Raw genomic sequence first — 26,858 nt, forward strand, 5'->3', positions numbered from 1 at the left:
GTAAGGCGAATGACAACTGACTGTCAGTTTTGAAGACAGACCTAAATATTTTTCCAGAAGTATAACATTTCACTCAGTATCCCTACCATATAGAAAATAAACCTATTACAGTGTATAGTAGCAGTTCTTAAACATTTTGGTCAAAACCCCTTTTACAATCCTAAAACGTTACTCAGGATGCTAAAGAGCTTGTGTTCATGTGGATCTATTGATGTTTACCATGTTAGAAATAAAACATTTAAAAATATTTATTCATTTAAAAATAAACTGTTTTTTAAAAAAATAAAGCAATGTGTATTACATGTTAATATAGCATTTCTTACAAAATAGTTATTTAAAAATTTAGTGAGAGGAATGGCATTGTTTATGTTTTAGCAAAGCTCTTTGATGTCTGGCTTAATGGAAGACAGCTGGATTCTCCTATCTGCTTCTATATCTCATCTTTTGTAACATGTTGATTTGGTTGAAGTATATGAAGAAAATTCAGCCTCTCAGAGTATGTATTTGGAAAAGAAAGGAGAATTTTTCATATAATTGTGGATGTTCTTTTTTGATGGTACACCAAAACTTGACAAGTGGTAGTTTCTTAAAGGTAGTTGGAGTGGAATCTAAAATCATACCAATGATCTTTTTTACAAACTAAATTTTAAAAATTTATTAATTTATACATTTTATTTTTTTAGAGCAATTTTAGGTTCACAGCAAAATTGAGCAGAAAGTACAGAGAAGTCCCCTATACCCTCTGTCCCTACATGCACAACCTCCCCCAGTGTCAACATCCCTCACCAGAAGAGTACATTTGTTGCAATTGATGAACCAACATTGACACATCAGTATCCCCCAAAGTCCGTAGTTTACATTAGGGCTCGCTCTTGGTGGTGGCTCGCTCTTGGTGGTGTACGTTCTATGGGTTTTGACAGATGTATCATGACATGTATCCACCATTGTAATATGCAGAGTAGTTTCACCGCCCTAGAAATTCTCTGTGCTCCACCCTATTCATCCCTCCCTCCCAGCTAATCCCTGGCAACCACTGAACTTTTTACTGTTCGATGATCCTTTTGTTTTCTCTTATATTAGGATCCATTTGTGAACTTTGCACTGTGAATGGATCTTTTACCCGTGCATAATCTTGTACCATCATGGATTGGTCATTTGGAAAATACTCATTTACTGAATTACACAGACTCCCAAATGTTGACACATTTCATTACTCAGTATCAAAAAGTCACAGCTGATCTCACCACCAGTATCATCAGGGCAAGTGTAAGTCTTGGGAAGCTCTCAGACTCATAGTGGTGGATACAAGTGTTCTAAAATTTTAATCTTTGCTTAAAAGCTTGATTTTTATCATTATAACACGTTTTTTCAGACTTGCTTCGAGAGAATGACTGCCACATACTTGTCTGTCAGTAATTTTTTGTCAATCGTTCTTTTAAGTAAAAATGCTGTTGCATTAAAAAAGCAGCTAGTTCAGCTTGCAGTTCAATCACACAAATGCTTTTCCTTGAGATAATCATTGTACTTTTTTTTTAAGATTGGCACCTAGGCTAACAACTGTTGCCAATCTTTTTTTTTTTTCCTGCTTTATTTCCCAACCCCGCCCCCTGCCCCCATACATAGTTCTATATCTTAGTTACAGGTCCTTCTAGTTGTGGGATGTGGGACGCCGCCTCAACGTGGCCTGACGAGCAGTGCCATGTCTGCGCCCAGGATCCAAATCCTGGGCCGCTGAGGTGGAGCACGCGAACTTAACCACTTGGCCACGGAGCCGGCCCCCTCATTGTACTTTTGTATGTAGCATAAGTACTTGTGTGTACTTCCCAATTTGTCACATAATATTAAAATGATGTCTACTCAAGGGCCATGTTTAGTAAAAATTTACTGCTTCATCAAGAATATTCTTCATGCAACTGACAATTTTTTCACTGTGAGTACGTGGCAGTGATGGTATACTTGATGCCACTACCTCCATTCATGCTAGGATTTCAGTGGTTTTACCACCATTGTATTTGCACCTTCAGTGAAAATGACACATAACATCTTAGTATTATTTTTGAATTTTCAGAGCCCCCAAAGGGTCTCAGGGACTGTCAAAGATCCATGAACTGCCCTTTAAGAACCACTGATGTATGGTAACCGTTAGTCTTATTCTTTACAAAAGTTAATCCAGGGAGAATTGTATTAAGGGAGAACCTTTAGTCCCCTCTTTTGAGGTTTCCTTTGGCATAAGAGGAGTGCTCTTTGCCCCTGCACTTACCTTCTTGGTGCTTTTGGAGGGAAACTTGGGTAAGCCTAATAGCTCAATCCTATCTTTCCTCTTCTCTCACTTTGGGAGCCAGCCTGCCTGCAGAGAATGTTCTCTGCTCCTCTGTGATTTTGACATCTCAGGGGCCTGCCTTGGTTTTCCAGTATTTCTGGTGACTGAGTAGTCCAGCTTTCTGTTTCCTTCTGGGATTCGGTATTAGGAAATCTACACCTAAGTGTGTCCTCCACAGCCTCTATCAGTAATAAAGCTGAGATTTCATCTGTGTGTCATGACGCCTTTTACCCTTTATTGGTTCTGAACTTGGGTAAAAGAAGTGTTACTTATTGGGCCCCACAAACCCACGAGGGGTTGTGTTGCCTAGTTGGTCTGTTGGGATATGTGTAATTAGCTTAGTAGAAATGGAAAAGTCATGATGATTATGCCAGGTTCTGTTATATTTCTGGTAAAATAGTGTGAGTTTTTTAAACAGTGAGTCCTTCGAGCTTTTAATCCTTAGCATGTCTGACAATGAGGGGTAGTAGGCTTGTTGAAAGCCACATGACTGTGTTGCTTAGCGTTGTTTGTGAAAGAGCCCGGAATTTCAAATCCAGATGCTTTGCCTCTAAGCTCACTTCTACCACTTAATAAAGCTTTTGGCAAGCCTTTTGTAACTCCTCCTGATCCTCAGCTTGTTATGAAGGTCAGTTTGTGCCCTTCTTATTCCTTACAAGATTATAATGGGTCTGATGTAGGACTGCACATGAGACTTCTGTGTTCTTCATTAGCAGGCTGTGCTAATGACAAATGTCATTGATCTGACCCCAAGTAGCAAGCATGTTGTTTCATCTCTGACTTGGATAAACTGTGTCACAGCATTGTGTTCCACTCAGTAGTGTCGTTATTTCTTTAGAGGCCAGGTAAAACTTGAATAGATACTTGTATTCAAACAAGTATGTAGAGTGAAATGTTTAAGTCCTCTTTAATTTTTCCCAACCACTACTTTGAATCTCCTCCCCAGTGGTAATCACCATTAAATTTGCTATATGTTCAATGTGTGTGGATGATATATACATACATGTGCGTACATGTGCTTATATGAATGTACTTTGTCACTCAACAGTATGCCTCAAAGATCTTTATCTTTCTCTGTCAGGAAATACTCAGTGATTTTCTATAAAAATAGAAGTCATAATCTCAGTTTCAAAGTTACAAGGGAACTAAATGTTTTTCTCTGTCCTTATCTGGTATATTTAATCTCTACAGCATTTCAGATGATTACACGTACAATCTGTTTCCACTAGAATTCACTGTTTCTTGAAGCTCTTCCGTTTTGAGGCTATTGTGATTGCTTGAGTAATTCATACTATAGTGTAATTTAGAGTAGTTGGAGTATATTGTACAGACAGCAAAGGTGAAAAAGCATGGGGGCAGATATAGAGATCTATGATAGGTTTGGCATGTGTAAAGGCACAGAGGAGCAAAAGAATAAGCATTGTCAGAGAACAGAGAGATGTCCTATAAATTAAAGCATATTACTCCTGTTTTACAGATATGAAATACTAAGGTTCTGAGAGAGAGATTTTAATCCAAAGTAGAAAATAATTGCCATAAATGAGGTTCCTATAAAGTGCTATGGGGATTTTTTCAAAGAATTTTAGCTGAGGTAGTAATCAATTGGGTATGGAAGATTGAATAGGTTTAGAGTATTCGAAGTTGGAGAACCAGAGGTATTGGGAAATATTTTCTAGGTAGGAGGAAAAAATGAAGAAAGACTAAAATGCATGAAGCATATTTGGAAAAAATGAGTAGTTGTAGGATAAATGAAGGTGAATAATGGGAAACAAGGTTGGAAAGGTAGGATGGGGACCAGGTTTAAGAGGACTACAAATTATGGGCTTTGCTGTCTAGATGTCATTCTCTAGGTAAAGAGGAGCTATGCATTTTTAAGCAGAGGAGTTTTAGCTGTTAGTGGAAGAACTGAATTTCTATATAAAAGGAGTTTGGGAAGGCTAGTTGATTGGACTTGAAGTTAAATTCATAAAGCACCATAAACGATTTTGAAAAAACATCAGTTTTGTCAAAAAAAATGGAGAAGGGGATGCAGATTATGAGGATGGCCAAAGCTCCCTTAAATAACCAATGGCCCTGCTGCTGCTGGGGATAGCAGTGTGTAAAATGTATGGGGACTGCAGAAGGATAGGAGTAGAGATCTACACAGGGATTTTCACTAGTTCCCTTTGTGTTAAATCTTCCTTCTCTTCTATTTCAGCTTTAATTTCCTAGAAAGGTTGTTACAAACCTGAGAAAGGCTTTTGCTTCATACCTCCCACTCCCCCTTTTAAAAATTGAGATGAAATTTTAATAACACAAAATTAACCATTTTAAAGTGTATAATTCTACAGCATTTAGTTCTGCAATGTTCTGGAACCCCATCACCTTTTATCAAGTTCCAAAACATTTTCATCATCCCCCCCAAAAATCCCACACCCATTAAGTAGTCAGTGCCCATTGCCTCTTCCCCATCTTTCCTAGCAACACCATTTGCTTTCTGTCTCTGTGGATATACGTATTTTGGATATTTCATATAAATGAAATCAAACAATATGTGGCTTTTTGTATCTGGCTTCTTTCACTTAGCATAATGTTTTTGATACATTGTAACATGTATCAGTACTTCACTCCTTTCTTTGCATGAGGAATATCCAATTGAATGTATATACCATTTTGTTTATCCATTCATCTGTTGATGGACTTTGGTAGTTTCTACCTTTTGGCTATTGTGAATAGTACTTCCTGTCCAAGTATTTGAGTACCTCTTTTCAGTTATGTTGGGTATGTAACTGTGGGGGGGGGGGGGGGACTGGAATTGGCCGCCCCAAGATGTGTCTGTTTGGCATGAGGATTATTTTGGCCTGGTTACTTTTAAAAACTGCAGACAGGAAAGAAACTCTGAAAAGTAGAATTTACTTACCCTTTCTTAAGAGACATTTACATTTGTAAGGGAAATCTCCATCTGTAAAGGTGTCTCCCTCTCTGTACCAGGAAGAAGGGGGATGGCCTTATCTCTAGAGACTCTTATCAATGCAGAAGATGGGACTTAAATCTGCATAATAACCTTAATTGTTTACTGTGCTTTTCTGGTAATCTCCCGTAACTGACTCCCCCCGCCCCCAACATCCTCCTTTGCCTTTAGCTGAAGATGATATTTAAGGTGGTGGATTCAGCCATTTTGGTGAGTTGCTCAGTTTGCCTGAGCATCTCCCATGTATATGTGTTATAAAGCTTTGTTTAATTTTCTCCTGTTACTCTTATCTCATGTGAATTTAATTCGTTCTCTCTAGCCAGAAGGACCCAGGGCAGGTAGAGGAAATGTCTTCCTCCCCTACATAACCTAGGAGTGGAATTGAAGGGTCATATGGTAATTCTGTTTAACTTATTGAGGAACTGCCAGACTGTTTTCGACAGCGGCTACACCATTCATTTTACATTCCCACCAGCAATAGACAGGGGTTCTCATTTCTCCACATTTTCTGCAACACTTGATATTTTCTTTCTCTTTTTAAAATTATGGACATCCTAGAGAATATGAAGTTGTTTCTCATTGTGGTTTTTGTTTGCATTTCCCTAATGGCTAATAACCTTGAGCATCTTTTCATGTGCTTTTTGGCCAAATGAATATTTTTGGAGAAATGTCTATTCAAGCTCTTTGTCCACTTTTTAATTGGGTTGTCTTTTTGTTGTTGAGTTGTAGGAGTTCTTTATATGTTCTGGATACTAGACCCTTTTCAAATATATGATTGCAAATATTTCATTCTGTAGGTTATCTTTTCACTTTCTTGATAATGTCCTTTGGTGCAAAAGTTTGGCTTTTAATTTTGATGAAACTCACTTTATCTAGTTTTTCTTTGGCTGCTCATGCTTTTGATGTCTTATTACAGAATCAATCCATTACCAAATCCAAGGTCATGAAGATTTACCGCTATATTTTCTTTTAAGAATTTCATAGTTTGGCTTTTATGTTTAGGTTGATCTATTTTGAATTAATTTTTTTAATAGTGTGAGGTGAGAGTCTAGATTTTTTTTTTTTGGCAGATTTGTGCTGGGACAACTGGTATTTGTTGAAGAGACTATTCTTTCCCCATTGAATGGCCTTGACACCCTTGTCAAAAATCAACTGGCTGTTGATGAAAGAAACTAAAGAAAAAATAAATGGAAAGATATCCTGTGTTTATGAATTGGAAGAATTAATATTGTTAAAATGTCCATATACCCAAAGTGATTTACAGACTCACTGCAATCTCTATCAAAATTCCAATAGCATTTTTCACAAAAATAGAAAAAATATTCTAAAACCTGTATGGAACTACAAAGGATCCTGAATAGACAAACCAATCTTGAGAAAGACGAATAGGGTTGGAAGTATCACACTTCCTGATTTCAAGTTAGATTACAAAGCTGTAGTAATCAAAACAGTAAATATCGTACCGGCATAAAAAAAGACACATAGACTAGCAGAACAGACTAGAGAGCCTAGAAATAGACCCAAGCATATATGGTCAACTATTTTTTGACATGGGTACCAAACAGTATCTGGGAAAAGGATAGTATCTTCAATACAGGGTGTTGGGAAAACTGGATATCCACATGCAAAAGAATGAAACAGAACCCTTATACGCCATACACAGAAATAACTCAAAACAGATTGAAGACTTAAATGTAAGACTTAAAACTGTAAAACTCCTAGGAGAAAAAAAAAATAGGGAAAAAGCTCCTTGATGCTGGCCTTAGCTATGATTTTTAAAAATTTTTTATTTAAAATTTTATTTTTTCCATTTATGTTTTTTATTACAATGACATTGGTTTATAACATAAATTTACATGTACATCATTATACATTTCACTCTCTGTGGATTACATCATGTTCACCACCCAAAGACTATTACAATCCACCATGGGTATCTAATCACCCCTTTTGCCCTCCTCCCTCCCCCCCTTCCCCTCTGGTGACCACCAATCCAATCTCTGTTTCTATGTGTTTGTCATCGTTTTTATCTTCTTATGAATGAGATCATATGGTATTTGACTTTCTCCCTTTGACTTATTTCACTTATATATACCCTCAAGATCCATCCATGTTGTCACAAATGGCCAGATTTCACCACTTCTTATGGATGAGTAGTATTCCATTGTGTATATACCACATCTTCTTTATCCACTTGTCCCTTGATGGGCACCTAGGTTGCTTCCAAGTCTTGGCTATTGTGTGTAATGCTACAATGAAGGTAGGGGTGAGTGTATCTTTACGCATTCATGTTTTCATGTTCTTTGGATAAATACCCAGCAATGGAATAGCTGGATCATTTAGTAGATCTATTCTTAACTTTTTGAGGATTTTAATCCATACTGTTTTCCATAGTGGCTGCAGGCCAGTAATACTGATGAGCATCAATGCAAAAATCCTCAACAAAATACTAGCAAATTGAATAGAACAATACATTAAAAAAGATCATACACCATGATCAAGTGGGTTTCATTCCAGGGATGCAGGGATTGTTCAACATCTGCAAATGAATCAGTGTGATGCACTGCGTTAAGAAAACGAAGAATAAAAATCACATGATCATTTAAATAGATGCAGAGAAAGCGTTTGACAAGATACAGCATCAATTTTTGGTAAAAACTGTGAATAAAATGGGTATAGAAGGAAAGTACTGGGCTGGCTCTGTGGCTCAGTGGTTAAGTTCATGCAGTCCGCTGCGGTGGCCCGGGGTTCGGACCCTGGGCGCGGACATGGCACTGCTCATCAGGCCGCGTTGAGGTGGCGTCCCACATCCCACAACTAGAAGGACCTGCAACTAAGATATACAACTGTGTACAGGGGGGGTTGGGGAGATAAATCAGAAAAAAAAAAAAAAAAAAAAAAGATTGGCAACAGTTGTTAGCCCAGGTGCCAATCCTTAAAAAAAAATAAAAAATAAAAAAAGAAGGAAAGTACCTCAACATAATAAAGGGCATATATGGCAAACCCACAGCTAATATCATTCTCAATGGAGAAAAACTGAAAGCTGTCCCTCTAAGAACAGGAACCAGACGAGGATGCTCACTTTCACTACTCTTATTTAACTTAGTATTGGAAGTCCTAGAGCAGTCAGGCAAGAAACAGAAATAAAAGAGATCCAAATTGGAAAGGAAGAAGTGAAACTGTCATTTGCATATGACATGATTTTATATATAGAAAACCCTAAAGAAGCCACTAAAAAACTTTTAGAAATAATAAATGAATATGGTCAAGTTGCAAGACACAAAATCAACATAAAAACATCAGTTGCATTTCTATACACTAACAATGAAGTAGCAGAAAAGGAAATTATGAATGCAATCCCATTTATAATTGCAACAAAAAGAATAAATTACCTAGGAATAATCTTCACCAAAGAGGTGAAAGATCTGTACACTGAAAAACTGTAAAACATTGTTGCAAGAGGTTGAAGAAGACACAAAGAAATGGAAAGATATTCCATACTCTTGGATTAGAAGAATTAACATGGTTAAAATGTCTATACTTCCTAAAGCAATCTACAGATTCAATGCAATCCCTATCAAAGTTCCAATAACATATTTCACAGAAATAGAACAAAGAACCCTAAAATTTATGTGGAACAACAAAAGACCCCAAATAGCCAAAGGCATCCTGAGAAAAAAGAACAAAGCTGGAGGTATCACACTCCCTGATTTCAAAATATACTACAAAGCCATAGTAACCAAAACAGCATGGTACTGGCACAAAAACAGATACACAGATCAATGGAACAAAATTGAGAGCCCAGAATTAAACCCACACGTTTATGGACAGCTAATATTCGACAAGGGAGTCAAGAGCATATGATGGAGAAAGGGAGAATCTCTTCAATAAATGGTGTTGGGAAAACTGGACAGCCACATGCAAAAGAATGAAAGTAGACCATTCCCTTACACCATGCACAAAAATCAACTCAAAATGGATTAAAGACTTGGATGTAAGACCTGAAACCATGAAACTTCTAGAAGAAAACATAGGCAGTACGCTCTTTTACACCAGTATTAGCAGCATCGTTTAAAGTACCATGTCTGACAGGGCAAGGGAAACAATAGAAAAAGTAAACAAATGGGACTACATCAAACTAAAAAGCTTCTGCACAGCAAAGGAAACCATCAACAAGACAAAAAGACAACCTAACAATTGGGAGAAGATATTTTCAAACCATGTATCTGATATGGGGCTATGATTTTTTTAGATATGACACCAAAAGTTCAGGCAACAAAAGTACAAATAAATAAGTGGGATCAACCTGATAAGCTTCTGCACACAAAAGAAACAATCAACAAAATGAAAAGGAAAAAAATATTTGCAAATCATATATCTGACAAGGAGTTAATGTCCAAAATATATAAGAAGCTCATACAACTCAATAGCAAAAACAAAACAAAACAAAACAAAACAAAAATCCCCCAATTTTAAAAAGGATAGAGGAACTGAAGACATTTTTTCAAAGAAGACATACAAATGGCCAACAGGTACTTGAAAAGGTGCTCAACATCACTAACCATCAGGAAAATGCAAATGAAAACCACAATGAGATATAATCTCACACCTGTTAGGGTGGCTGTACTAAAAAAACCGAGATAAGTGCTGGGGAGAATGTGGAGGAAAGGGAACCCTTGTACACTTTCAGTGGGACTGTAAATTGCTATAGCCAGTATGGAAAAACAGTATGGAGTTTCCTCAAAAAACTAAAAATAGAAGTACCCTATGATTTAGCAATCCCTCTTCTGGGTATATACCCAAAGGAAATGAAATCAGTACCTTGAAGAGATATCTGTACTCCCATATTCATTGCAGCATTGTTTACAATAGGCAAGATGTTGAAACAGCCTAAGTGTCCATTCAATGGTGAATGGATTAAAAAAGTGTGATATATATGTGTGTGTGTGTGTGTGTGTATTCTCATATATATATATACTCATATGCATGTAGATATACACCTATAGATATATGAGAATATTATTCAGCCTTGAACAAGAAAGAGATCCTTCCATTTGTGACAACATGGATAAACCTTGAGAACATGATGGTAAATGAAATAGGCCAGGGGCCAGCCTGGTGGTTTGGTGGTTAAGTTCATGTGCTCTGCTTTGGCAGCCCAGGGTTCGTGGGTTCAGATCTCAGGTGCAGACCTACACACCACTCATCAAGTCATGCTGTGGTGGCATCCCATATACAAAATAGAGGAAGATTTGTGCAGGTGTTAGTTTAAGGACAATCTTCCTCAAGCAAAAAGAGGAAGCTTGGCCGTGGATGTTAGCTCAGGGCCAATCTTCCTCACCAAGAGAAAGAAAAAAAAATAAGCCAAACAAAGAAAATAAAAACATGATCACACTTATATGTGGATCTAAATAACTCAAATACCTAGAAGTAGAGAGTAGAATGGTGGGTACCAGGAAAGAAGAAGTGGGGAAAATAGGAAGATGTTGGTCAAAGAGCACAAAATTGCAGTTACGTAGGATGAAGAAGTCTGGACAGCTCAGGTACAAAATGACTATAGTTAATAATGTTGTATTGAATAGTGGAAATTTGCTCAGACTAGAATCAGGTGCTCTCATCACAAAAGTATGATGGTAACTGTGTTTTTTATTTAAAATAAAAATTTTTTTAAAAATGGGCATTTACCCTCCAGTGTACAGAAAAAAAAAAAAATTGACCAGTACCACACTGTTTTGATTACTGTAGCCTGGTAGTGAGTTTTTAAATTGGGAAGTGTGATCCTCCAACTTTGTTCTTATTTTTCACGATTGTTTTGGCTATTTGGTGCCCCCTTCAATCCCGTGTGGATTTGAGGATGAAGCTGTTGGAACTTTGGCAGGGATTGCACTGAATCTGATCGCTTTGGGGAGTATTACCATCTTGACAATGTTAAGTCCCCCAGTGCAGGAACACGGGATCTTTCCCATTTATTTGGGTCTTTAATATCAGCAATGTTTTGCAGTTTTCAGTGTACAAGTCTCCCACCTCCTTGGTTAAATTACTTCCTAGATATTTTATTCTTTTGGATGTTGTAAATGAGATCGTTTTCTTAATATCCTTTGGGACTGTTCTTTGCAAATGTATACAAACACAACTGATATTTGTGTGCTCATCTTGTACCCTGCAATGTTGTGACTTTATTAGCTCTAGATTTTTTATGAATTTGTTGGGAATTTCTACATGTAGGAGTATGCTATTACACATGGAGGTCCTTTGACTTCTTTTCCAGTTTTGAAGCTTTTTCTCTCACGTAATTGCTTTGGCTGGAACTTTCAGCACAGTGTTGAGCAGCAGAGATGAAAGCGGGCTCATCCTCCTGTGCCTGTTCTTAGCACGAAAGCTTTCAGACTTATGCCTTTGAGTACATTAATTGTGGGTTTTTATATAAAAGCCATTTGCCGGGTTGAGGAGATCACTTCTAGTTCCAGTTCACTGAGTGTCATGAAAGGATGTTGGATATTGTCAAATACTTTTTCTGCATTGAGATGATCACATGTTTTCCCCCCTTTGTTCTATTAATGTGCTATATTCCATGGATTGATTTTGTTATGTTGACCCACCTTAGCATTCCCTGGATAAATCTCATTTGGTCATGGTGTATAATCATTTTAATAAGTTCTTGGATTCACTTTGCTACAATTTTGTTGAGGATTTTTGCATTTGTATTCAAAAGGGATATTGGTTTGTAGTTTTCTTGTGGTGTGTTTGTCTGGCTTTGGTATCAGAGTAATGCTAGCCTTATAGAATGAGTTAGAATTGTTCCATCTCAGTTGAGTCTTTTTTTTTTTTTGAGGAAGATTAGCTCTGAGCTAACATCCTTGCCCATCTTCCTCTATTTTATATGTGGGATGCCTGCCACAGCATGGCTTGATAAGCGGTGCGTAAGTCTGTGCCTGGGATCCGAACCGGCGAACACGGGGTAGCTGAAGTGGAGGGCAGGCACTTAACCGCTAAGCCACCGGGTGGGCCCCTCAGTTGATTGTTTTTTATATCCGTGGGTGCACAGCACTTGAAGTTCCCATATAAATTTCCTTCCTGATTCCACAGCAAAAGCAGCAGGACAGGACGACATGTCCTGAGAAGACTTCTGCTACGTGCCTTCCTCTCAGCTCTTGGAAGCAGCAGCACCAGGAGCAGAGAACATAGAATAGGAGAGACCAGCTTGGCAGCATGGGAAAAGTTCTACATAAAAGAGGTGGCACTTTAACTGATTCTAAAGAAATTGTGAAAGAGTGCTTGTGATAAATGCTTTATTAATAAAAATAGGCAAGGCCTTTGAGTAGTTGGGAGGTGATAAATCTAGACACTTTTGGGCAGAAGTCCGCCTCCTCCTGAGATGGAAAGGAAAAGGCTTATGCTGGATGGGGGTGTGAGGGGGAAGGTGGGTGTGTAGGGGAAGGTAGGTGTGGTGGTGGTGCTGTGGGAAAAGGGCAGGAAGCCCTATTCCTATTCATGGTAGAAATCTTTCAGGGCAATTTCAGGTCTCCGACTAATTTTCTTCTTAGTTGTCAGCTGTTTATATTCCAAAGATGTCTGTTAAATTGTGTTCTCCCCTTTACTGCAAACCTACAAATGAATCTATAAGATCATGCAAGAGCAGAATAGGCATAGATGTTAGTATTTATCAAATGTTTCTTTTTATTATGTATTATTTTTAGGAAGTTGTCAGTCACTCTGCATTCCTATATACAATACTTGCAAGCATAAGAATAACAAACATTTCTTTTGAAGTATTTTTCAAAGGATATATTGAAAGACTTTTTTGCTAGGAACCTATTTAATGAAAATAGTTTGTATATGCCACCTCCTATTTCAATTACAGACAGTTCCTTGCATAGAACAAAAACTTAATTTTCCTATATTTATCAAAAGTGATTAAGCTATGGATTTGAAGAGATATATTTGCACACATATGACTGACAAAGACATCAAGGATATATAGGAAGTTAAAAATCAATAAAAAGATAGAAAATCTATTAGAAAAATGAGCAAGAGACTTGAACAGGGACTTCACATGAATACAGCCAAATGGCCAACAAATAATCAAAAGGTGTTTAAATGGCCAAGAAATATATGAAAAGGTGTTAAACCTTGTTAGTTATCAGAGAAGTGTAAAGTAAACCCACAGGGGGATACCACTACACACCTGCCAGAATGACTAAAATTCAGGAATGACAAATCAAGCACCAATTAGAACACGAGACAACAGGAACTCTCAGGCTACCATGGGGGTGCAAACTGACTGAATCACTTTGAAAAACTGTTTAGCATTATCTACTAAAACTTCACACAAACATAAACCCTATGACTCAGCAATTACAGTTCTAGGTATATACCCAAAAGAAATGCTTGCAAATTTGCAGCTGCAGCCACGTACAAATAGTTCACATTGGCATTACTTGTAGTGAAGAAATACTGGAGACCAAATATGTGGCAGATGAACAAATTGATACATTCACAATGGAATACTATACAGCAGTGAAAATAAGTCAATGACTACTTAAAAAATGTGAATGAATCTCACAAACATTGAGTGAAAGAACCTAGACACAAGAGAAGCATGATTCCATTGTATAACATTCTAAAGCAGGCAACACTATCTATGGTGTTAGAAGTCAGGTGGTAGTTACCTGTGAGGAGAAGGAGTGTGGTTGGGAAGGGGCATGAGGGGACTTCTAGCGTACTGGCAATGTTCTAGTCTTTGACTTGGGTTGGGGTTAGATTTGTTCACTTTGTGATAATTCATTGTGCTGTACATTTATGATTTATGCCTTTTTTCCAGTTTTATTGAGATATAATTGACATACAGCACTCTAGTTTAAGGTGTACAGCATAATGTTTGACTTAGATCTATCATGAAATGATTGCCACAGTAAGTTTAGTTAACATCCATCATCTCATATATAGATACAAAAGAAAAAAATATTTTTTTCCTTGTGATAAGAACTCTTAGGATTTACTTGTAACGACTTTCCTACATACCATACAGGAGTGTTAACTACAGTCATCACATTGTACATTACATCTCTAGTATTTATTTATCTTATAAGTGGAATTTTGTACCTTTTGACCACCTTCATCCAATTGCCCCTTCCTCCCAGCCCCACCCCTGGTAACTACAAATCTGATCTCTTTTTCTATGAGTTTCTTGTTTGTTTTTTTAGATAACGCATATAAATGAGAAATACAATAATTTTATTTCTCTGCTTATTTCACTTAGCATAATGCCCTCAAGGTCCATCTCTGGTGTCACAAATGAGAGGATTTCCTCATTTTTATGGCTGAATAATATTCCATTATCTATCTATCTGTCTGTCTATCTCACAATTCCTTTATCCATTCATCTGTTGATGGTCACTTCAGTTGTTCCCATGTCTTGGCTATTGTAAATAATGCTGATATGAACATTGGGGTGCAATAGCTCTTTGACATAGTGTTTTCGTTTCCTTTGGATGTATTCTTAGAAGTGAAATTGCTAACTCATATGGTAGTTATATTTTTAATGTTTTGAGGAACCTCCATACTGTTCTCCACAGTGGCTGTACCAGTTTACAATCCCACCAACAGTGCGCCAGGGTTCCCTTTTCTCCAAATCTTTGCCGGAATTTTTATCTCATCTTTTTGATGCTAGCCATTCTAATAGGTGTGAGGTGATATCTCATTATGGTTTTGAATTGCATTGCCCTAATAATAGTGATGTTGAGCATCTTTTCATGTACCTGTTGGCCATTTGTATATCTTCTTTGGATAAATGTCTGTTCAGATCCTTTGCCCATTTTTTAATTGGATATTTGATTTTTTGCTATTGAGTTTTATGAGTTCTTTATTTGGGATGCTAACCCCTTATCAGATATATGATTTACAAATATTTCTTCCCATTTAGTAGGCTGTCTTTTCTTTTTGTTGATTGTTTCTTTTGCTGTGCAGAAGTCTTTTAGTTTGATGTAGTCCCACTTGATTTTTGCTTTTGTTGCTTGTGCTTTAGGTGTCATATCCAAAAGACCATTGCAAAGACCCATGTCAAGGAGCTTTCTTCCTATGTTTTCTTCTAGGAGTTTTATGGTTTCAGGTCTAAAATTTAAGTCTTTAGTTCGTTTCAAGTTAATTTTTGTGAGTGATTTAAGATAGGGGTCTACTTTCTTTTACAAGTGAATATCCAATTTTCCTAGGCCATTATATTGAAGAGACTGTCTTTTTTCCATTGAATATTCTTGGCTCCCTTGTCAAATATTAGTTGACCATATATGCATGGGTTTATTTCTGGGCTCTCAATTCTGTTCCATTAGTCTATGTGTCTGTTTTTATGAGAGTGCCATATTGTTTTGATGACTATTGCTTTATAATATGGCTTGAAATCAGTAAGTGTGATGCCTCCCACTTTATTCTTCTTTCTCAGGATTGCTTTGGCTATTCAGGGTCTTTTGTGGTAATGTATACATTTTAGGATTTTTTCTACTTCTGTTAAAAAAACCCATTGGAATCTTGATAGGGATTGCATAGAATCTATAGATGGCTTCTAGCGGTATGGCTATTTCAACAATATTAATTCTTCTAACCCAAGAATATGGGATACCTTTCCATTTATTTGTGTTTTGATTTCTTTCATCACTGTTTTATAGTTTTCAGAGTATAGATATTCCACTTCCTCTAAGTATTTTATTGTTTTTGATTCTATTGTAAATGGGACTGTTTTTTCTTTTTCAGGTAATTTCTTGTTAAGTGTGTAGGAACTCCACTGCTTTTCGTATGTTAATTTTGTATCCTGCAATTTTACCGAATTTGATTAGATCTGTTTTTTGGTGGAGTTCTCAGGATTTTCTATATATAAAATCATGTCATTTGCAAATAAAGACAATTTTACTTCTTTCTTTCCAATTCTGCTGCCTTTTATTTCTTTTTCTTGCTTAATTACTCTGGCTAGGACTTCCACTGCTATGTTGAATAGAAGTGGTGAGAGTGGGCACCCCTGTCTTTTTCCTGATCTTAGAGGAAAAGCTTTCAACTTTTCACCATTGAGTATGGTGTTAGCTATGGGCTTGTTATATATGGCGTTTATTATGTTGAGGTATGTTCCTATTCCACCTAGTTTGTTGAGAGTTTTTATCATGAATGGATGTTGAATTTTGTCAAATGCTTTTTCTGTGTCTAGTGAGATGATCAAATGACTTTTCTTTCATTCTATTAATGTATCACATTGATTTATTTGTGCACGTTGAACCATCCTCACATCCCAGGGATTAAAATCTCACTGGATCATGGTGAATGACTCTTTTTTTGGTGCTCAATTCGGTTTGCTAATATTCTATTGAGAATTTTTGCATCTATACTCATCAGGGGCCTGTAGTTTTCTTTTCTAGCAGTGTCCTTTTCTGGCTTTAGTATTAGGGTAATGCTGGTCTTATAAAATGAGTTTGGGAGTGTTCCCTCTTTGATTTTTTTTAAAAGAGTTTGAAAAGGATTGGTGTTAACTCTTTAAATGCTCGGTAAAATTCAGCAGTGAAGCCATCTGGTCCTGGGCTTTTCTTCATCTGGAGATTTTTGATTACTGGTTCAACCTCCTTACTAATAATCAGTCTGTCCCCATTTTCTATTTCTTTTAGATTCAGTTTCATAGGTTGTATGTTTATAACAATTTTTCTATTTCTTCTAGAGCTATACTCAGCAGTGGACCAGGCTATGACTCAGCTCCCCTGCTTGGGAGGGGGTAGACCAGGCTGTAGGGCTGGTAAGGCGCTTTGTTTGAGGTCCTGAATCAGGCAGACCTGCAGCCCACCAAGTTCCCTGGTCTGTACGATTGATTCTGCAGATGAGTAAACCTGCTGGTTGTGATTGCTACACTTCATTGCTGCAGATAGGAACTCAGTCTGCCAAGTTCCGAGTACTGATTATTGCAAGCTCCTCCCATTTCTCCATCACAAGCAGATTCCCAGTGCTCAAGCTCTACCCCGACCCCACCTGGATAGCTCTGCAATCCCTATGGTCTGAGACTGGAGTGGGGGCTCCCAAGAAGCAATACACAATGCTGGGGCAGCTAGATGTTCACCCTGAGCTTTCTTTTCCCAGTGGGGTAACTGCAGGTTCAGGAGAGACCTCTTGGTGTGGTACTGCAGTGGCCTGGGGGAGGGGCAACGTGGTCAACATGTAGCTGCTTCTCTTACCCTTCTAAGGCAGTCTGTCTTGGTCTCTGAGGTGCAGAGTGGTGCTTCAGCCTTACCCCCACATTCCAGGATGCTCTCAATAGTGTCTTGTCCATGAGTGGTTAGTTGTTCTTGTGGGAGGAGCAAAGTCAGGAACGATCTTTGCTGCCATCTAGGTGACGTCACTCTCTTTGTATGCATAACATACTTTAATTTTTAGAAAATAATTAGCTGAAACTTCAAAGGGTACATTTTGTTTTTCTGGACAGATGTAATGTTTATTACATCTACTACCCTACCATTGGGCCAAGAACAAGACACACACCCAAGCCTGAAGTTGGTGGGGGAGTAAACTCTGCTCAGAGTGAAGCCAAAGCAAGGGTGGGGAGGAAGAATTCTGTGCAAATAATACTATGAGAGGGTACTTTTTATTATATAAAGGATTTCCTGTAGACTGCACCCTTTCCCCTTGGTTGCCTCATAATAACAAATCTTTCAGTCATTCTCAGATTAATTATATCCAGTTGTAAAGAAAAAAAGACTGTTGAAAATACCATACATTAAGGCAATTGCAGCTGATTTATAGAGGGAATGGTAGTTTTTTATTTCTACCACAAATATATTTTTCAAGTTCTACCCAGCAGAATAAAGAAGTCGCTTCAAATGAAAAGCTGTTGAGCAGTGCTTCTCAAACTTTGGGGTTCATCAGAATCACCTGAGAGGACTGTTAAAATGTTTATTGCCAGGCACCACCCCAGACCTACTCTGGCTCAAGAATTCGCACGTCTAACAAGTTTCCAGGTGATGCTGCTGCTGGTCCAGGAAGCCACACTTACAAGGCCAGTTAGCCTCAATAATCTGCCTTTCTATTTTGGGCTTTTTCTATTCTGTTAGTTTCTTTTGAGTTTGATGAAATGAAGTAAAACCACACACATAAAACTCTTAGGTGGAGAACAAAATTTTATTCTAAAAATAGATCTCAGTAACAATGAAATACCAAAAGCTGATCCTTATAATAAAAAGAAAAAAAACTAATAGGAATTTGCTTTAAATGTTTTTTTCTGAAAAATACAAAATGATCACTGTAATATGCTATCACTCTTATCTGTATTTGAATTATTCATTTTATGGATTATCCAAAGAAATTTTAAAATCATAGATTGGATTCTGCCTAATATTTAGACATACATCTGGATTGCTTTTATCTTCAAGTAAATACATTCTCAAGGACTGCAAACAAAATTGAACATTTGCTTAAGTAAACATAATCAGGAAGATACATTTATGCTTAGGAAATGTGCTCCAAAGCAGAATATTGGTTTGCATCACCAGTTCCCTCAATTTTTGCAGAGAACCAAAGAAACTGACTGCATTGAAGCACTGGTATTTGAAAATAACAAATTATACAATTTACATACAGAGAAAAGACATAACTAAATTATTTCAAACCCAAAGCACAGGAAACTTGAAAGGCAAATTTCGACATTTAGTACTTAAAAAGTGGTTTTATATCTTCAAAGTGCTAAAGAAGCAAGTATAGAAGAAAGTTTCAGGCCTGTCTACAAAGTTCTGACTGACTTGAAGTACTGAAATATCAAGAAAGCAGGAGACAAAACAAGTTAAACTGAAAAGGCCCCATTACTATAAAATATATCTTAGTACGTTTTGCAAAGAAATGAAAGCAGTGGTTGAAAGACCAGCTAGGGCTAAGTTAGTAACGGAGAACTTACCTATCATCCCACATTTCTCTTTTGAACTAATATAAACAGGTTTCATAATATTTCCTCCACACTGCATGTGTCACATACATCCCATCATATCCATATTTTGGATTTTTATCATCCATATTCATCATATCAATTGGCAATAATGCACAGTAAGTAAAATGATCCTTTTATATCAAAATTCCTGACATATGGCATTCTCTGCAAACCAAAAGCTGACCACAAAAGATACATTTAATTCATATTAATTGTAGGTACATGTTCATTAGGACTTCTCAGCTGATTTTTGGACTATCAGAAATTGGTGTGATTTACTTTGACCACCTAAGATAGAAATACTATCTCAGTATTCAGTATGACTAAATACATCTTTTGTCAAAACTTGACCCTGAGTTTTGAGTGTTGTAATATAAACTAAAACCGAAAACACTTCAAAATACCTTGGCTAATATTGGTATCCCTAAAATACTGTGCTTTTTCTCTCCATTAACATAATACATATGAAAGTGCCTCCTCTTCAGCAAGGGAGGAAGAGGAGAGGGCTGAAAAATACCCAAATAAAGAAGCAGGAAGTTAAAAATTCTTAAAAATTCCTGTTTTAAAACTCCATAGGAATCTATTCCAAAATACACTGGTGCTTTAGTATAAAAATGCTGTTTCCCCAAATCTTTGAGTAAAATCGATGGTGCATGAATATGCAACATTTTCATCCTGTGGGTTTAGTAGCCTGAGGGGGGCCCCCACAATCCCTGGCTTGATAAACAGAGCATTAATCTATAGTTCTGTGTATACAGTTCTAAATGTTGTTTTGGAAATCATATAAGGGGCTCTTTTTTTTAAAGTTAGGCATGTTTACACTACATTAAACATTTCTAGATATTGAAAGCAGCTCTCTATCTCTTAAAAATATTCACTAAAGATAAAATTAACAGCTGAGTACGAAATAATTTCCAGTGGTGACAATATTCTCACAGTAGCAAATAATCTAACTTATTTAATACTAACAACTAAGTTTTTAAACCATCATGTTAAACATTGCAATTACTGAAATCACATAGTGAAAAAAAGATAACCATATCAACTGTCACTGAAAGCTCAAAAGAAGTTATTAATAAACATACAGGCTCTCCAGTGGCTCTAACAGAGCTAAGCCCAGGGACTGTTTCTGGTTTCGATTTTTGGGGTGGGGGGGCATGCGTTTTGCTCCTAAACCAAGTACTAAGCTTTAAAACATATAAATTATTGATGTTTTCTGAAGAGACACTTAAACTAAAATTATGCTGAAGATCTGGTTTACTTGTATAATTTCTGCTGTGTGGCATTAGTAATTAGGATATATCCAGCTCTGAATAGCACTGAAGTTCTTCGTGTGAGCAACAGACAGTCAAAATCCTAAGTGTGTGACAAGCTCCTTATTTGTATGCCCAGATGGCACTGTGCCCTCAGTGATGATGTCTTCCGATTACTGGCCCCATGTGGCCAATGCCACGAAAAAAAAAGGAAACAGGACTTGTTTGTCTTACTATGTATTTTCGAAAAGTGAATATAACCATTTCACTAACTGTATGCTCCAAATGTTCATTAAAAAACCTAAACCAAATCTTTTTATCTTTAGTGATCATGAGGAATTTTTACACATTTATATAATACCTTGTAAATTATAGGCATGGCCTGTTTGTTCTATTTTCGAGGAGAGTATCATTTTAACCAATAATAAACCAAAACTAATTGATAGGGCTGCATCAATATTTCTTCTTTCCATTGGTCCTTGGATTTCCTTAAATGATGGCATCATGTTCATCACTGTAACAGATCAAAAGTCAAAATTACTCGATGTTTTGTATTTGTATCAAAACTACTTATATGTTCATATTTTTTAAGTAAAGTAACAAATAATTTCAATCTTTGGAATCAAAATTAATTCTCATTGCTTTGCATAAAGTTTCTTAAGTAAAAACACCCAGTAACTGTTGTGGCTGAAGATTCAAATGCTGGTTCAGGTTGTCAAACAGACCTACACTCAAATCTCCGCACCGCCTCTTAGTGACTGTGACTTTTCACCAGTTAGCTGTTAGAACCCTCTTTAAAGAAGAAAACAACCAAAACAACCATCATTTCTTGAGCATTTACTATGTGCCAGGTATTACACTACAGACTTTACATCCAGATCTCATTTAATCATCACAGTAACCCTATGCACAGGGCATTGTTAATGATTTACTTACTTTATTTACTCATTATCCTGTTTTACAGAGGATCAGAAGCTAAGCAAGTATGTGAACTCTCGTCTTGACCACTGTGCGCTGTGCAACATCCTTCATTTAAGCATGGGAAAGCACCCTGCTGGTCCACAGTAGAGCCAGACTCAAAATGAAGTCTGTCTGCCCCAAACCCCATCTCTTAACCATTTCACGCCACTGTCTCTTCATGCAACTCTAAGAAATATAGGAGCTAATATTTCAATCAGTGTTATTATCCACTAAATGAAAACTAGAAATGATCATTATTACTAGATAATAGAAGGTCTCAATTTCCTTAATAGGACAAACATTAAGTCCTTTATATGGAATGCCATTTTTTATAACTTCAAAGGAACTACTGGCGTTAAAATGCACTATTTTTTTTATGTAGCTCTAAGAAAAACACAGCCAATTAAATTACAGCACAATGCTTTCTCATCCCACAGATTGTAAGCTACATCTCAATTTCAGAGGTCTTAAAATGTGGAAAAAAACAAAACCAAACATGTGTACTTAGATTCAACTAAATATGGTATTTTCACCATATACTGGTTGCTATATGAATAAGACTCCTATTACTGTCAAACTCTGCCTGTGCCAGCATAGTTCCCTTATAGGAATGAGGATTCTGGACTCTGACTTCCTCCACAGGGCATGCAACCTTATGTGGTCATGTATACGTGAAAAAAAAATGAGCCCATAAAGCTAAAATTACATACTTCGTAGTTAAGGCAGTTTAAAACGAAAACAGCACATTTTAATTTAATTCCTTCACTATTTTATAACTTCAACTACATCAATAAATATTAATATTATAAAAAAAATGAGCGGCATTTCCTATAATCGAAATGAGTCTTCTGTTTAACTGGTGAAATTTACCAAGGAAATAGATGATAAATATTTCTAGAAACACACAGTGGTTTTAAAATATATTTCAAGTTTTAATGCATTTCCCAAGTTAACTGTATTTAGTCACAGTTCCCTTCATGTATCTTTTTCTTTTATAGGTTGATCTAAAAGAGAAAAGAATGCATGTTTTTGAAGACAATTTTAATCTGGCAAAACACCACCTTGATATTCTTTTAAAAGTGAGTTTGATATGATGAATATATGGAAGCTAACTTTCAATTTAAAAACAATTTTTTAAAGTCTGGTTTTTTCAGTTTGATGAAAAATTTGAGAAATATTTTCATACTATATTCCCCTCCTGGAAATTCATAATGCATATCAACATATCAAAGGCTTAGAGAATTCTTGTAGTAAAGAAACCTGTTCCATTTTGCTTTGCTCAATCAGTATTTCCCAAATGTTACTGATGTGGAAACTCTGTGTAAGATACATATGTATTGACGACTTAAACAAAATGAATTTTGGAAAATGGTCATCTATTCTATGGTATTTATATATATTAACAATAAAAAGAATGAATTGGCTCTTGCAGATCTAAGACTCAAAAAATAAAAAAAACAAAAGAACTTTGTTGGAGTAACAAAAGCCAGGAGATGATACCTCCAAAAAGCCTAAGGCCTACAGAAGTGCATGAAAGGTGAACAGGGTTTGTTATCAGGACTTGTTGATAAAGCTCATTTGAAAAACACAGGTTTACAAGAGATAAAATGATAATCTATATTACTTCAAACAACCACTCACTGGTATAGTAAATTATCAGGAAAATGAGGCTGTCAGAAGAATTTCCATAGTTGGTCTTTGTCATAGAAAGCAAAAATCATGTTTTTCACCAAGGATGTTATTTTGTGTGTCATGTTTGTTGGCAGCACTAAGTCAACAGCCTCATGAGACCTGATATGGTTATTTCTTACGATTAGGGGTAAAAGCAAGTGAAAAGGGTTGGCTAAACTTGGGTCTCTGGTAAAAAATGACATTAATAAAATACAAACTTTTTTTTTTTTTAAAGATTTTATTTTTTCCTTTTTCTCCCCAAAGCCCCCCGGTACATAGTTGTATATTCTTCGTTGTGGGTCCTTCTAGTTGTGGCATGCGGGACGCTGCCTCAGCGTGGTTTGATGAGCAGTGTCATGTCTGCGCCCAGGATTCGAACCAACGAAACACTGGGCCGCCTGCAGCGGAGCGTGCGAACTTAACCACTCGGCCACGGGGCCAGCCCCAAAATACAAACATTTTTATAGGTATATATACCCATTTTCGTTTGCAAATAATTATCATCACAAGCTTCTACATAAGCAATTTACTTTGGATACACAAGATTAATAGGAATGTAACTCATAAATCTATGAGTTATTCATCCCTGAGATGAACACTGGCCCTACCACAATATTTTGTCATGATATTTAAATAAAGAAATACAGAAATAATAATAATTAAAAAGTTCTGGATAATTAAAACTCACATGGTTGTATACCGAATGCCTCTTCTTGAATAATATATTTTGCATCCCATGTAAAGAATAGATAAAATTCCCAGTGTTAATACGATACCACCAACAAAACTGCCAGTATCAAATTTTGATCCTTTATTTTCTTTGGAATTAATAGTTGCTGTGACTAGAAGAAAACAAAACAAAATAAGCTTTAGCACTTTTAAAAACCATTTTAAATACGTTAAAACTTTCTGATTTTCTATATAACAATGCTCAATGGGGGATGAAGGGGAATCTAAGCATAGAAAGTTGCTCTCTAGCCTCCTTTGTGTCTAGTGACGGCCTGGCTCTAGTTTCTTCAGTTTCTCCAATACATCCCTTAAGGAAATCCCCAGGGCCTGCAACCCCAAGATCTTAAAGTGGTTCATGGTGCTGGACTTGGGTGGACTACCAAAACCTCAGAGGCAGCACGATTTGGGGAATTTTTTTCCTTATAAATCCTCTTAGGAGTTCATGCTTTAAAAAAAGGTCAGGGTAACACAGCTGTAATCTTGAAACTGGACCCAATTTGAATAAATGTTTCTAACTGAAATTTCTCGTGAATTTTGAATAAACTGGGAATTTTAAGTATTTTGATTTTATCAAGAGCCCCTGAGACATTAAAGTTAATTTTAATACACAAATTATTGTAATAGAGAAAATACACTATATGGAGTAGAAATAATATAAAAACACACAAAAGAAACCATAAAGTCTGCTATTTGTTCTGATAAATGTAATCATTAGTTTTTAAATAGAACTTCAATTTTGGATAACCTAAAAGAAAATCATCTTAAGGTTTCTGAGTTCATGGTTTCACAGGCATTCTATTTTAAACAAATGCAAAAAGTAAGGAGTGCTGAGACTCTCATACTACATATGTGATTATATCTAACACTGTTTAAAAATACCTTAATGGCACCAATGAATTAAAACCAAAGTTCACCACGATTTTGGTTTAGAAACCACGTAGACTGAGCCTGCCTAATTCCTTTCTAGAATAAGGTACAAAGAGTTAAAGGTATGAAAAATTTTCAAACCATGTAAAATAAAATTCTCTATTAGTATAAATTACTTATTCACAGATGGTTCTTATACAGTCATTATTTGGCATGATTAATTTGGAAACTCTTTTTTAAAGGGACAAGAATACTGGGTCAATTGACTCTTTTCCTAATCTCTACAACTAATTTACTTAATAGGAAGTCATTGTCTAAATTTCTGTGTTTATTTTTGCAGAATGGAATAATGATGGAAATGTGGCATTTAACAACTATTCTCAGCAGAAGAAAAACAGGTCCATTTTCATACATACTTGTTACTGATGAAGAGACAGATGTCACTGAACCATTGTGGGTGGTAGTCATCATGGAACTATTGTGGGTTGTGGTCATCGTGGATGTTGACATCTGGGATGTATTTTGTGAAACACTTGTTATTTTGGGTGTAGACTTTAAGGTGGTGGAAGTCATTTTTGTTGAGACCCCCGGTGTTGTCATTTTAGATGTCGCTACGGGTTTCAAAGTGGTGGTTGTCATATTCTTTGAAGAAAATGGAGTTGTTGATGGTTTCACAGTGCTGCTGGAAGATGCATTTATATGGCTGGAAGACACATGTGTGGTAGTCCCTGCAAGAATATCAAGAAGCATTAAAACTGGAGCTATGAGTTAGGGAATCAAGATCCCACTTCACTGTGACCTTCATGGTCACGCATAAAGAGGTCTAAACAAATAAGCGGCATGAAAGATATTTATCAGTCCATTAATACTTTGCACTATACGGCAATAAAATATCTCAAACTAGTAAAATACAGGAACCAAGCCTAGATTTACATAAAATTAGAAATTTTTGTGAAGAAATAAAAAAAATAAAACCCAGAAGATTGAGTTCCTTTAATTCAAGAACAATGTCTTAACCATTTCTGTGTCTGCACATCTTATCATACTTCATGTCACAAATATTAGTTGGATGGATGAATAAACTAATGGATATAAAAAGGGTTTTTAAAGTGAAAAGTTTAAAGTTTCTCTGCCACATCCTTTTAAAGAGTTTTGAGGACAAACAGGAGCTACATGTTTCTAAGCCCCCAGCGGATGTTTCCTTAAAACACTCCTAAAAATAAAAATAAATTTCTTTTGATTCCCATTTAGAAAGGTTTCTAAAAAAAAAAAATATATATATATATATAAAATATGCCCTATGACCAAAAGCAAACCTTTCCGTCTTAATAATATTATTTCATACTCTATCTTTGTTGTAACTCCAGAACTCAACTGACATTTACAACTAAGGGTACTTTAGTATAATTGACTGTACACTAAATTATTATAATTTAGTATACTCTGTCTAGGGAATGAAAAATTTTATATCTCTTTGCCCTTTTAATATGATGTAATTTCTTTCTGTATTTGTTTCCTGTTCTCAAAGTTTATCTGCACATTTACTAGTTTCTTATATTGCCTATATAATCCCATTTTACTCCTTATGTCCAAGTACTAAAGTGGAAAGAATTAACCACCTGGCTTGCCTTCTCCTTTCCCCCAGGGAGAGCAGAACGATGCCTTCAGGGACCCTGCCCCACCGCTGTTGTCATACACCAAGAGTGATTACTTCATATATTATCACCCTATCTTCCACAATTATTTTGGACTTTTTCTTGGAAGACTTCCAATACTTATTTTCAATTTAGCTGTAAATGTGGGTTTTAACAGCACTGCTTATCTACATATCAACTTTTACTACTCAAATTCCAATCACATTTTCTCAACTTTGAGTCTCCTTTGTGTGGTCTCTTCCACTGAATATTATCTAATTAAAAAAAGAAGACCAAAGGAATTAATACTTTTGTACTATATAGACCAATAAATTATAATTATTCAAGTAGATGATACAAATGCCATGAATTTCAACTAATCTTTTATTATTAAATTCTGAATGCTTTATATAGAGATATAAGTAATACACTTTAGCACTGAAATAATCACCTTTTATTTTAAACCAGTGAATGAATTCTATTGTAATGAAATTAAACACAGCAAAGAACCATCGTTTATATCATATCTTTAGAACAG

At 36.2% G+C, this 26,858-nt stretch overlaps 1 protein-coding gene and 1 long non-coding RNA gene across 2 annotated transcripts in view; one reads left to right on the top strand and one right to left on the bottom strand.

Annotated features, from left to right (window-relative positions):
• Positions 1 to 17,947: 17,947 nt before the first annotated feature.
• LOC139084076 (uncharacterized) lies at positions 17,948 to 25,324 on the top strand. Its single transcript, XR_011541338.1, has 3 exons — positions 17,948 to 18,285; positions 22,418 to 22,498; positions 25,027 to 25,324. It is a non-coding gene; the product is annotated as an uncharacterized lncRNA (long non-coding RNA).
• Positions 18,389 to 26,858, bottom strand: part of TMEM123 (transmembrane protein 123) — a 53,664-nt gene continuing 45,194 nt past the window's right edge. Inside the window, exons 3-5 of the mRNA XM_008522754.2 lie at positions 25,103 to 25,414; positions 23,779 to 23,932; positions 18,389 to 20,973 (exon numbers count right to left, since the gene is read on the bottom strand). Coding sequence (XP_008520976.1) covers positions 20,949 to 20,973; positions 23,779 to 23,932; positions 25,103 to 25,414 — 491 coding nt within the window. The 3' untranslated portion in view covers positions 18,389 to 20,948. The remainder of the gene's footprint in view (positions 20,974 to 23,778; positions 23,933 to 25,102; positions 25,415 to 26,858) is intronic.

Source organism: Equus przewalskii, chromosome 6, assembly GCF_037783145.1.
Source record: "Equus przewalskii isolate Varuska chromosome 6, EquPr2, whole genome shotgun sequence".
Classification (NCBI taxonomy): Eukaryota; Metazoa; Chordata; class Mammalia; order Perissodactyla; family Equidae; genus Equus; species Equus przewalskii.